At 42.8% G+C, this 12,626-nt stretch overlaps 1 protein-coding gene across 2 annotated transcripts in view; it reads left to right on the forward strand.

Annotated features, from left to right (window-relative positions):
* FBN1 (fibrillin 1) overlaps window positions 1-12,626 on the forward strand; it is a 163,756-nt gene that overhangs the window by 112,244 nt on the left and 38,886 nt on the right. For both annotated transcript variants that reach the window (XM_064517333.1, XM_064517334.1), the window contains exons 32-35: window positions 485-610; window positions 8,994-9,116; window positions 9,672-9,794; window positions 11,960-12,085. In XM_064517333.1, the coding sequence (XP_064373403.1) occupies window positions 485-610; window positions 8,994-9,116; window positions 9,672-9,794; window positions 11,960-12,085 (498 nt within the window). The remainder of the gene's footprint in view (window positions 1-484; window positions 611-8,993; window positions 9,117-9,671; window positions 9,795-11,959; window positions 12,086-12,626) is intronic.

Consider the following 12,626-nt stretch of genomic DNA (forward strand, 5'->3'; position numbering starts at 1 on the left):
CTAGCACGATAAATCATCAGTGCTGATTTAAACTTCTCAATAGGACAAAACTGTGTGTGAGCGCTGTTCATCGGTAGGACAAAATGTGGGAGTCAAGGAGCAGTGTGACTTCAAAAACAAATACATTTAAGCTAAAAATCTGGAGCATCTGTGAGGAGAAAGGACTGTGCAAAACTAGATGATGTATGCATGTTTGTGTGTACGTATGTATGCAAATATAAATGTACACACACATGTATACGTAGAAAGTAGGAATGAATAGACATATTCATTCTTTGGATTATACTGTTGAATTTGAGTCTCTACATTTTAAGCAAAGTTGACATTAAAGATGTGTTAAAGAAGGTATGCTAATATGGCAGTGTTAAATCCTAACGTATTTAGTTTTCTGCTTGCATGTGTAGACCGAAACATCATACCTTGAAGACTCTGCTAGTTACTTCTGAGAATTTTATTAAATAAATGTCAAATTATGTTTTCTTAGATGTTAATGAGTGTGATCTACATCCAAATATCTGTCTGAGTGGAACCTGTGAGAATACAAAAGGCTCTTTTATCTGTCACTGTGATATGGGATATTCAGGCAAGAAAGGCACAACCGGTTGCACAGGTATGTTTTAAAGTTAATAATCAATATTTAGTTAAACTTGTGATTCCGCATGTCCTTTTCTCTAGCATTCAGAACTTCTTCTCTGTGCTTCTTCTGGCTTATTTGTGTTAAATGTCATATTTCTTATCCTAATTTGCTGAGCTTGTGTTCTGTTCAACTTCTGTCGTGCAGTGTTCAATCTGCTGCTGCTCCTATTGAAACAAGTGACAAAATGTTGACTGGAAGGAAAATTGGGCTTATTATCATATTGTTGTTGGTCTAAGAGAATAGAACAAGCTATTCGCTGTAACTTGACAGACTACTGAGGACCACAGAGGGTTTGGATTAGTTAATGGTATACTATGCATGCAAATAACAGGTATCTATTCCAACTGTTGTTTTGGCAAATACAAATGGCTTGCAGTATGTGCTAAAGTATATTTTCAGTTTTTGCCAAGTGGCAACAGTACAGCTACCCAACTACATTATATTGACATATTTCAGCAAAATCAGAATTTGCATTATTTCATGTATTGCCAGTTAACAGAAATGAGGTTCAAATATACAGGCTCAGAGGGCATGACATTAATAATCCTAGTGCTGGTGTCTCAAGCCAAGGTGTTGAGAGTCTTAGGCTTTGCCCAAAATATGAATGCGAACATATGTTTAATATAATTTTTAATGTAGACTTAGGGTAAACACATTTTTGGCAATGTTTTTGAGACAAACTTTGATTCTTAGTCTACCCCTATTGTACAGAGTTAATAATACACTTCTGTAAGTGCCCCAAATATATTAAGCTGTTTTTTACAGCTCTCATAGAACAGTCTGAGAGCTGGAGTTGTACTTTGTGTATTGGACCTTGAACGAATGGTTGTGCGTTAGTGAGAGCTGCCTTTGACTTCCGTACAAACTGATCTGAATCCAAGAAATCCCTAATTGTACCCTGTAGACCAACATTTCAACGTTCTTTGTTTCTGTGCTAACTTATGTGAAGACCTTCAGTTCTCTAGACCTGAAAACCCTTGTGCTGATCAGTTACACATGGCACAGCGATCACGCTCAGTGTGATGTGTGATGGTCAAGAGCAGTCAGGAAATGTGACGCAACTATTAGAAGAAAGGTTTAAAAAAAAAAAAGGGGGAGATGGGCTCCTGGAGGCAAACAAGGAATTGGAGGTATGGCTTCTGGGAAAGTGTCTGGAAATAGCCACCATTTTGGCAGCATGTGACACAGGGTAGTGGCTAATGTCCCAAGCAATACTGTTTTGTTCACAGAAAGGCAGGGAAATTTGTCCCTCCTGGTTACCTTATCAAGCGAAACCCAGCCCTCTGGATAGGTGCTGTCTGCCTTGTGTACTCTTCCCACTGCCATCTTTATCTTTTCCTCAGCCCAGCTTCTGCTCTTCTTGGCTATATGCAGGCGTCACAGGGAGGGTGGCACTCACCAGAAGCCACAGTCACTCCTAAAACCACCAGGACACCTCTTAGTCACAGCAGATGCTGTAGAGGAGCTCACTGTTTGAAAAGGGCTGGTGATTCAAGACAAAAAGGTGAAGTATCAGTTGTGCTGAAACAGCTGAGATGGAGCCACACTTGAAACAAATTACCAGAATCATTTGAATTTAAATAACTCTTCAGAAAAGGAAGGGAGCAGAGCAGGAGCTTCCTAGCTTGGTTTCATGCTGAAGAAACTGTGTGTAGGGACCTAAGTATAAGATGCAGTTCCTACTGCGGCTGCAGTTGCAGATTCTTATGCATTGGCTTTTAAAAAGCCTGACGTACTGGTGGGGACCTTTGAATTCCCCGCCTCATTTTTGCTCAGCCTTAGTGCCACAGCCGAGGTTCCCAGGCCCAGGTAATGGGGAACCATGAGAGCATCCTTCAGCTCTGTTCTTGCGAAGGGACACTACCAACAGCACCTTGACTCCAGGGTGCAATTCTTGTCTTACAGATCAAAAGCATCCACAGTTTTTAAGAACTCTTGTTGGAAAAAAAAATTACAAAAATGTCTACAACGCTTTGAATGGGAGGTTCTCTGTTCCATGAGAACAACTAAATAATGTCCTCTGGGTTCCATTACAGTTTTGTCTAAATATTTCAGCTCCCTTGTCATTACTGATTGTTTCCATTTTAACAAATAAACATGTTTTTTTCCCCAATCATTTAACAGAATTCAGAATCCACCCACTGACTTACATTCCCATCCCACACAGATGTTAGTTTCCCCCCGCCTCCTTGGTTCTCAGTAAGAATGTGGACAGAGTTTAGTAACAAAAATAAATTTTTTAAATGTTTTATGCAAAAATATACATTGTAGATGCAGGTTTCCTAGGCAGCGTGCTACAAATGGTTTAATTTCCATTCACAGAGCAAACTTCTGCAAGACTGAGTTAGGGCAGTTCATTTTAGACTTTTGTATGCAGGCAATGGTATGTAGCCACTAGAGAAAAGATTGCAGTGTTTTCCCCTATCCCAGTTCCAGATTGCCCAGCTTTATGATAAATGTCTTGTTTCTGCTTTTTCTGTCAATAAAGTGTAGATGTATTAGTGCAGAGACAAAATCCTGTATTGGCACTTGCATTTGTATTTTGTGATTCATCACCGCTCTGGAGTGTTGCCTGTAAATTTGCAATATTTCACTGTTGACATAGAGCCTTAGCTTTACTAGTTCTAATATTTTTGCAGAGGAACAAATTCTGCTCTGACCTCCCCCATCCATCCTAGCCAGTTAGTGCTGTGCGTGCGGCCCACCTGTTTGTTCCTGTTGGAGCGGAGCTTGGATGTGAGGTGAACTTTGGGGCAGAAGTTGCCTCATTTTCATCGTATCAAAAATAGATGTTCTGAAAGTCAGCTGGGCTTCGCCCCGGCAGGCTGTGGGAGCTGGAGGGCTGGGGCCAGGCTCTGCCTTGCTGCCGTTGTGAGGGCCCCGCTGATCTGGTCGGAGAACGGCTGGTGCAAGGTGTCCTGCTGGGGCCTTGGCGGGGATGTGGAGTTAAAAAGCGAAATGCTGCTTGCTGTCACCAGTAATAGTGGTGATGATGGAGAGAGGAATAGCGAGTGCACACTGCTAAGTGCTTGCATGGCTGAAAGCAAAATGGTTGGAGAAAGAAAGGAAGCTGGTGCGGCGAGAGGAAGAGATGAGCCGTGTCACTTATGCTGGGAAGCAAGTCCGTCACATTTTGTAGCTTGTCCCATGTGCCGCGTTTTGAAGCTTGCCTCTGTCTCCCCTGCCCTTGGCTTCTGGCCATTAATAACACACTGTGCCTCAGTCTGATGGCACAAGAGAGTGCTGGTATCAGTGAAACAAACATATTTCCCCTTGTGAAATTGGGAGCTGGCTTTGTCAGGCCAAATACCAAAAGATAATAATATTAAGACGCTGCCCGCCAAATGGGGGTATTACAGAAGGAGCGCGTTGTGAGTAGGCGTCTGTCCAGCAGTAACATGCTGCACCCCAGGCTGGTGCCCTAAGCACAGATATCAGGCAAAGAGCTGAATTGCCCCATGTGAAACTCTGAGAGGTGCTTACAGTGGTGAATAAAATCTAAGAGCAATTCCAGAAGAGAAAACTGTTTTACAGGTATAGAGCTCAGAATAGGGGAATTTTTCCATGTATTTTTCTACCTGGATGAGTGCCGAGTTGAAGTGCACAACCTTCTCCCTTCCAAAAACTGTTTCCTCCTCATGCCTCCTTTTACTCACCTGATTTACGCGGGCAACGACCCCGGAGGAGGAAGTGCCCTGTGGGAACTGGGCCCAGGCACGAAATGCCGGTGGCTCCTCAGTCTGACAAAATGCACAGATATGCAGAATGCGCCAAAAAAATCTGAAAATCAGCAAATGCTTAGGGGATTTGCATAATTCCTGACAAAGAGTACTGATTTAGAGGCAGAGCCCAAACTGAATTCACACTTCGACTAGCATCCTCCTGGACCAGGAAAGCCCCAGGGAAACTCGATAGAAAATGTGAGCAGTACAGAGAGTACCTTGAGGCCTCCATGGCATGTGCTGAACATGTGAATTTTCATGGGTTATTGCTCACTCTCATTCTGTTGAAATGCAGAGGAAGGACTTGGATGTTCCCACAGCGTAGGCAAGAATACAGTGACTGTCCTTGTGCTGTTCTCTGGCTGACTTTTAGTGATACAACTACAGACTGCATAGGCATCCACTCTGCAGACACTGGTATTTCTTTCGTCCGGTTGCCACATTTGCAGGCGTAGTGCCAACCTCACAGGTGTATATGAAGCGTGTATTTTTGCTGCACATCCACAGCTCTAAAAATGTATGCCTCTGTGATTAACGTGAGAGACACTTGATTATATTATTTATTATATCCCAAAGGCTTGAGAGAAAAAAAATATTTGTTTAGAGAAGGGAATAGAAGGAGCCAACAAACTGTGGTGACTGACAGCTTTTTTCCCCATAGCGCTTGGAATTGTTATGATGTCAGATGTGCATATTATTTATCACGCGTGCTCTCATCTGCTGCAGGCAGACAACTCCCTCCGTATTAATGGGAGTTGTGCAATTACACAGTTGAGAACATGTGTGCAGCAGGACTGGGGCACAACGGGACCAGCCGAGGATGCGGTGTCAGTCTCGCGCTGGAATGTCTTTATTTTCCTTGGCTTGTCACAGCCTCATAATTGAGGCAGAAGGGGAAGGTTGATATAAATCAGTGACTCACTCCTTAACTCTTTAATGAAAATCCCGCTGAAGTCAATGGGAATAGGCCTCTGCGGTGCGAAACCCAGACGTGTGTAGTGCCATCCTGTGTGCTGCTTGGGTCGTGATGCCTTTGCTCGGACTGGGTAATGCCGTGCTCCTCAGACAACGACGTGGAAACAGATAGGGCTGTTTGAAGAGGGCAGGACTGTTTGTACTGCCATGCAGGCAGCACAGTCTGGACTCTTGCTCTTATTAAAGATATTTATGTTGAATTAATTTTCCCCTGCAGAGCTCAGCTTCTCCTTTTTGTTTCATTCTGTGAAGTCATAATTCAATACTTATGGCAGCATAAATCCATATAAAGCTCCAGTATAAGCAGGCATAAATTCCCCTGATTTCACTGCCCCATTTACACAGGACCGTGTTTGGTCTGAGATCTCTTTTGCCTTGGAAATAATTGCAGTGTAATAAATTTAGGCTTATAACTCAGCTATATGATGAAAGGAGAGAATAGGGATTATAGCAAAACAAAATCTGAGTTAAGTGCAGATAGCTTTGAAAATCAGTGAAGTCTGGGGTGAAGCCAGTGATGGTGTTTTATATACCTCAATCAGCTTTCATCAAAGTATCTGAAAGCACTTTACCTGCATCAGTGAAGTAAGCCCTGCAACATCCCTGTAAGTGTAGCTGGTATTAGGATACACATTTTGCATTCCCTACTTGATCTTTACCCAGGCAAAAAGCATTGAAAGCATTGATTCTTTTTTTTTTTTAATTTTTTTTTCCCCTGGATAAAAGCTGAGCAGGATTTCAGGATTTTGTTCAAAGCAAGCAGAATGGCATTTCGGTGGATGATATCTGAGGAGGTTGATCCCATTATAAATACCCCTGCTTTGATACAGACTCGTGCTCACAATTTTCATCCCGCAAAAGAGGCCTGGGCTCACACGTGTGCGTGTCCAGCAGCCCCGGGGAGGCACAGACGGCCCCCGCGGGGGACACGGCCGGCTCGCGAGCCGCGAGAACGCGCGGCGATGCAGCACCTCCGTCACAGCGCTGCTCCTCTCCCGAGAGACGTCGGCAGGGCTCGCGGTGTCAGTGGGTCACTGCGAGCTGGGCCGCCGTCCAGGGGCACTTCTGTAGAACTGGAAATTGTTTTTAGGATTGCCTTAAAATTATTTTGTCTGCACGTGACTTCATTGCCGCATAGTTGTTGCATGCAAGTTTCTGTTTGTTTGCTGGCGGTTAAAAAAATTCTTGGCAGAAGTATCTCAGCTGATGATGGCATTTGTGTTGTGTTGTTGTGCTCCGAGGGTATAAGGAAGCATGTGATTGCTTGAATGTTTCAAAGCATCAAATAATCAAACACACTGCAAACTTAATGGTAGCGGTGGTTTAACAGTTTGGTTTTTAAAAGCATGTAAAGGTTAAAATACGGAGTGTTTGCCTGGGCGTTTTATGTCAATGTATACTGTAACTGACCTCGAGAAATTCTTTCTAGTCTTTCCCTTCAGCCCAAGCCAAAATGAGCTTTTTTCTGACCACCCTTAAGATTTTTAACAGACACTAGTTTCCTGTTTAGGGTGATGTTATCTTCCTAAGAGTTTCTGCATATGCTAAAGGCAAATATGCTCTGAGATTATTTGCTCTTGACCCTTTATTTAAGTTTTAAAAAGTGAATGTCCATTTGCATGTTTTTGGGATTGTTGGTGCAGTCTGTATTATTAATAGTAGATTCCAGCTGCCAGATTTAGATCTGTATCTAGACTTTAGCATTAAAATTATGGGAATATTCATGTCTGGACTTTTTTGATTCAGAGTTATGTCTCGTTTAGAAAGAAAACCAGAAAAGTAAGATTGGATGCAATTATACTGCATAGACGTAAAAAAAAGTCCAGTGTGTTTGAGCAATTACTGGACTTGAGATTTTAATTGTAGGATGAAAGAGGTATGTAATTTGCTTCTCAGAGTCGCATGCTGCCTTTGCGAAAGGACAAAATATACTGGGCATATACATATATGGGCATATATGGCCGCCTGTCTAAAGAAGGGCTGGCAGACAACCTAAGAAAGGGTCACAAAGGAGACGGCTAAATTGTTGCTTGGACCCTTTCCCCTATGGCTCCTCTCCCTTGCCCTCGTTAAAGAGCTGATTGTTTTTAGGTAGCATAGTAGATGGCTTGAGGACTCCAGGTTTGGGGCTGAGAACCCAGTGGTTCGTACTTGGTGGCCGATGCCCTTTCTTAATCGTGTCCTCAGGCAGGGGCTGAGCTGGGTTGTGCGTGTGGAGTCGAGCCGCGCTCGTGACCTTTCCGTCAGTGTTGTGCGCAATAGGTTGATCTGGCCTACTGTAGCAGTAAAGGCATGTGGGAGGGCTGAGGAAAAGTGATATAAATACCAAGTGGTTTGATGTGAATTCTGGATAGTTTACAGCCTGCATGGAAGTAAAACCAAAACATGTTTAGGGAGAGCTGGGTTACAGAAAGCACTGTAAAATCCACAGCTTGGCTGTGTAAGACAATTCCTGCAGGTTTTGCTTTAGTTACCGGTAGTAATTTATGAAAACTTTGTCCATTTGTATATTCTACAAGTGCTTATATGAGGTATTAATACTGTTTTGTGACACAGAAGAGTGGCAGTCAGTAGAGTTTCTTTTTTTTCCTGTCCATACATTTTGACATTGTTTGAGAATCAAAATAAGGTGAAAATTACAAGTGTTGAAGTAGAACACGCTGGCAAGAATGCATGTGTTGAAGACCGGATGGCTTGCTGCCTGTTATCTGCTAGGCTGATGAGTTTTTTCCACTGTGTTTGGGTTTCCTGAGTTCTTAATAAATTGCATGCCTGATGAGCTTGGCTTCCATCAGCCATCGTGTTAAATAAAGTGGTACAGCCCATCTTCCACCTTCTGCACCATCTCCGGTAAAGCAGAACCTGGCTTTAGCTGCTTGGAGATAAACCTAGGAGGAGTTTGCAGGTGGTGCCACGCTGATATTCGTCGGTGTCGTTGCTATAGCATGGTGGTGGATGGGGAGCACGGCGCTCCAGGAGTCCCCAGGGAGCAGGGTCGCCTCCGGGACCTCTCAGCCAACCAGGCACTGCAGAGCAACCTGGGTCCTCTGTGTGGACTCCAGGGGAGGCAGAAAGGAAAGTTGACTTCTGTCCCTCAGACATGTTAGATACATTCAGGATACAAACCAGTAAATGGTAGTGGTGTCTCTGTTGTCAGGGCAGCACAGGTCCTCACACCAGCTCTCAGTCATCAAATTTGATCCACAGCCGACTGCAAAGCTGCCTGAAAGACGTACTTCCAGGATGCTGAACACCTGCCGTGGTAATCCTTGCGGATGCTAGTCCCGAAGGCTGTGCTGTCATGCTCTTTCTGAGCGCACCAGTTTAAAAAAAGAGAGAAATCCTAAGTGATTACTTTCCTCCTTCCATTATAAAAGTTACCAGGGCTTTGGGGTGAACTGCAGCAGAAGTATTGCTTTTTGTACCTATCAGAAAAACAGATAGTAGGCCAGGGCATATCTGAAGTATGCTTAAATGCTTGTTTGCTTTCCTTCATTGTGATTTTCGTTTCTCTTCTGCTTCATTTGCAACTGCCATGTTATAAATAAGTGCAGACTTGCTTTGATGTTCACATTGTCTTTGTCGAAAAATTCCTATATCAGTCTGGATAGGAGAAAGTTTGATCCATACCCTCTTCAAACGTATCCGTGTTTTTGCAGATATCAATGAGTGTGAAATTGGAGCCCATAACTGCGATAGACATGCCATATGTACAAACACAGCGGGAAGTTTCAAATGTAGCTGCAGCCCTGGATGGATTGGAAATGGCATCAAGTGCACAGGTGAGGATCATGCACAGTGATAAGTATTTCTAAGGTCTGACCAAAACTGGGTCCCAGCAGTTTTGAAAAAGCAATATGACACCTACAAAATGAGCAGACAAATGGTTATCATACTTATCAGGTCAATTTAACATTGTATGTTGGAGCACAAATTCTACACCACGCTAACTGTGAAATCAGCATTATCTGCTGTTTGGCTTGTGAGATGGTGGAAACGGACTAGACTGTGGAAAGAGAGTGTGTGTCCGTGATGGGGGCTTCTGGCTCATGGGAGGCGGGGAGAGGTCTCTTGGTGCTCCCTGTGAAAGTGATTTAGCTTGGTGAGCGCCCTGTGGCTTCCTCACTCACAGTTAACCTTGTCAGGCAGCTTTGCTGGGTTGCAAATAAGCTGTACCTGCTTTTCCAGGCAGATGACCCCACATATGTTTGGGTTTTATTACGGAAGATTATTTAAAGTAGAGCTTCTGTGTGCCATACGCTGTTTAAAGTTTGTATTAATGGTGTGGTTTTTTTAACTAATGTTGGGGTTTTTTGTTGTTTTGTTTTGTTTTAAAGATCTGGATGAGTGCTCCAATGGAACGCACATGTGCAGCCCACATGCCGACTGCAAGAACACAATGGGCTCTTACCGTTGCCTGTGTAAAGAAGGTTATACTGGGGATGGCTTCACTTGTACAGGTGAGCTTACTAAAGAATGAGACAAGTACCGTGCTTGAATACCCAGCTGGCAGATAAGCTTATTGGTATTACAAATTAAACAAAAATATCAGCACATTAATGTCCACAATGAAAATTCTGTGATTTTGTGCTCAGAATTCCTGCTGAGCTGAAATATAAAGTGTGCATCAATTAGAGGGTGAGGATTGCGTACTTTTAGGTCTGGTGGTTCCCAATGTTGGTTGCTATTTTAGAGGAGAGTGCTTAGTCTCTGCAGGAGGTGGCTGAAGAGGTTGTGAAACCTCCATGCTTGGAGATACTCAGAAGCCAGGTGGACAAGGCTGTGAGCAATCTGATCTAATTTTAAAGTTAGCCTTGTTTTGAGCAGGAGCTGGACCAGATGATTTGCAGAGGTCCTTTGCAACCTGAGTTAGGCTATGATTCAATACAAAAAAAATTGTGAAGCCTTTAGCTCTAATGAAATTATTCTCTAATATGTCACCTTTCATGTTCTATTTCACATTAATTGCCATCACTTGAAAGAAAATATTGTGTATTATACCTAGTCTAAAACAGTCACTTTTTTCCCTTGTTAAAATGCAAGTTTTCAGTGAGCATGGAGAGCATTGAGCATTAGTAGGAGTGGGTGGCAAACATTAAAACAACAGTTGATGGTATAATTAGGCCAATTAATAAACCAGTTTATTGGCTGTCCACATTAATATTAGAATAATAGGGCACTTGTATTAAAATTACTTTGTAAAATTGCCTAAAATTGCGTGTTTTTCCCACAAGTGAGTATGCGCTGTCTGCCCTCTTCACTGCCTCATCCGAACACATGGTGTCAGGATACAGTGCTGACCTGCAGAATGGTGGTAGCTGCTTCTGAAACCTAATACTATCAACTGAAAGTGTGATTATAAAACATCACTAGAGAGATGTTTCCCACCCACACTTCAGTCATCTTCTCTGAAGAACGGATTAGCTCATGTAGGCTTAGCCATCAGGAACTCTGCTATTACAGTGAGGATTTTGGTGTTACTGTTGAGGCTACACATGGAAGGGAACGCTGTTCGGAATAAGGCCATGAGATAGGCAGCTGCTGGGCCAGGTTTTCAGCTGGTACAAATCAGCAACACTCTATCAGCCAGAGCACTTTTATGGCATCTGGGAATCTGGCTCAGCAGGTTTAAGGCTGAATTTGAATTATTCCAGTTTATAAATGGGCACTGGGACTCTGGCTAATTCTCTCCATATAATTTACTCTTGAATCAGATTCAGCTGTTTTAGTGGCCTTCACAAGCAGCAGGCCTTTTTGTTCATTTCCCATATGGTGATTTGCAGGCATCTAGGAACTGCATCTTTCAAATGGAGCACTTCCTGAGTTTCTGCACTTTTTTTTGTTTTAATTTTTGGACTGCTTACTGCTCCTGAATTCAAGAGGTAGCTGGAACTCGAACTTGGGCATGCAAGCTTATGTAAGCCTTCTGCCAAAGCATGCAACACTGACCCTGATAGGTACTAGCTTTGCTTTCCAGTCATGGCTTTTTACAAGCCGTCACTGCCAGCCAGACTTTGTTGCAACGAGTACAGTGTTTCTGTGTTGTATAAAATGTCGGCTAGAGAATAAGGGCCACAGTCTGAAGGACAGCACAGTCCAGTAGCAAGGCTGTTTTTCTCATCAGCTGTTAACCTTCAATTTAATTTTGATCGAGTTATTTTCACCTTGTTGCCACTTTTCATCAGTATTTTCTGTATTTGGCATGGAGACTGCCTATAACCATATGTTTGCTCATTGCACAGTAAACCCGCATTTCAATTGCTGCCTCTAGGCTTTGCTGTAATAGAAACAATAGTGATAATAAAATTCACGTGCTCTATCTGAGGCTAAATTTGACCCTAAGTACTACCTTCAATTGTTACCAACTGTAGCTACCTCAGCAGTCTGTACCTCTCGCTGATTTTCCTTTTGATTAGAAGTTGTTTTTTCAATGTGCAGAAAATACTCTAAGCTGATACGTATGATGGGCTTCTATACGTAAGCAGCTTGTAGATTCTCCTGCAAGTGTTCACAGCTAATGGAATAATAAAAATCGCTGGAACACTGCATACTTCAGCTGAACCAAGCGTTGATGAGGAAAACATGTTTACTGTAATTAAACTTGCACTTTCTCTTCCTTTTGCAGACCTCGATGAATGTTCAGAAAACTTGAATCTCTGTGAAAATGGGCAATGCCTCAATGCCCCTGGAGGATATCGCTGTGAATGTGATATGGGATTTTTGCCAAGTCCGGATGGGAAAGCATGTGAAGGTAATTCTCTGTAAGCTTTGAACAACACTCAACGAATTCCGCCTTAATAATATTTTACATTTGAAAATATCACAGTTGGTTACAGCTGTGGTTGTATTGAAAACTGCATGTAAATTGTCAATAATAGTTGCTTTTTCCAGTTTTATGCATCTGGGTACTAGGATTTATTTTGGTCCTCTTACAGAAAGAGGGAAGTTTTTTGGACAGTATCTTATCACCTCTTACTTGTGGGTCCGACTGGTGATCCAAATGGTCTTTTCAACTACCATTTCATCTTGGCCAGTTTGTTGCCAGTTCTTCATTTTATTCATATCACTGAAATGGAAAAAGTCATTACGTTGTGTTGATGCATGTGGAGATTAGCTTGTATGCAGAAAGGCACCTGCTCCTCACTCTCTTATAATCAATTGGAGGACTCCCACTGACCTCTGCAGGCTTTGCCTCCAAGTCCAAACCTGCTGAAAAATGCTGCTTTGGTAGCTAATACAGTGAACGTGCTTTGAGGATGTCTATGAAGTGCAAAATCAGAATTTGAAGCCTT

The sequence above is a fragment of the Dromaius novaehollandiae genome, chromosome 10, assembly GCF_036370855.1.
Source record: "Dromaius novaehollandiae isolate bDroNov1 chromosome 10, bDroNov1.hap1, whole genome shotgun sequence".
Classification (NCBI taxonomy): Eukaryota; Metazoa; Chordata; class Aves; order Casuariiformes; family Dromaiidae; genus Dromaius; species Dromaius novaehollandiae.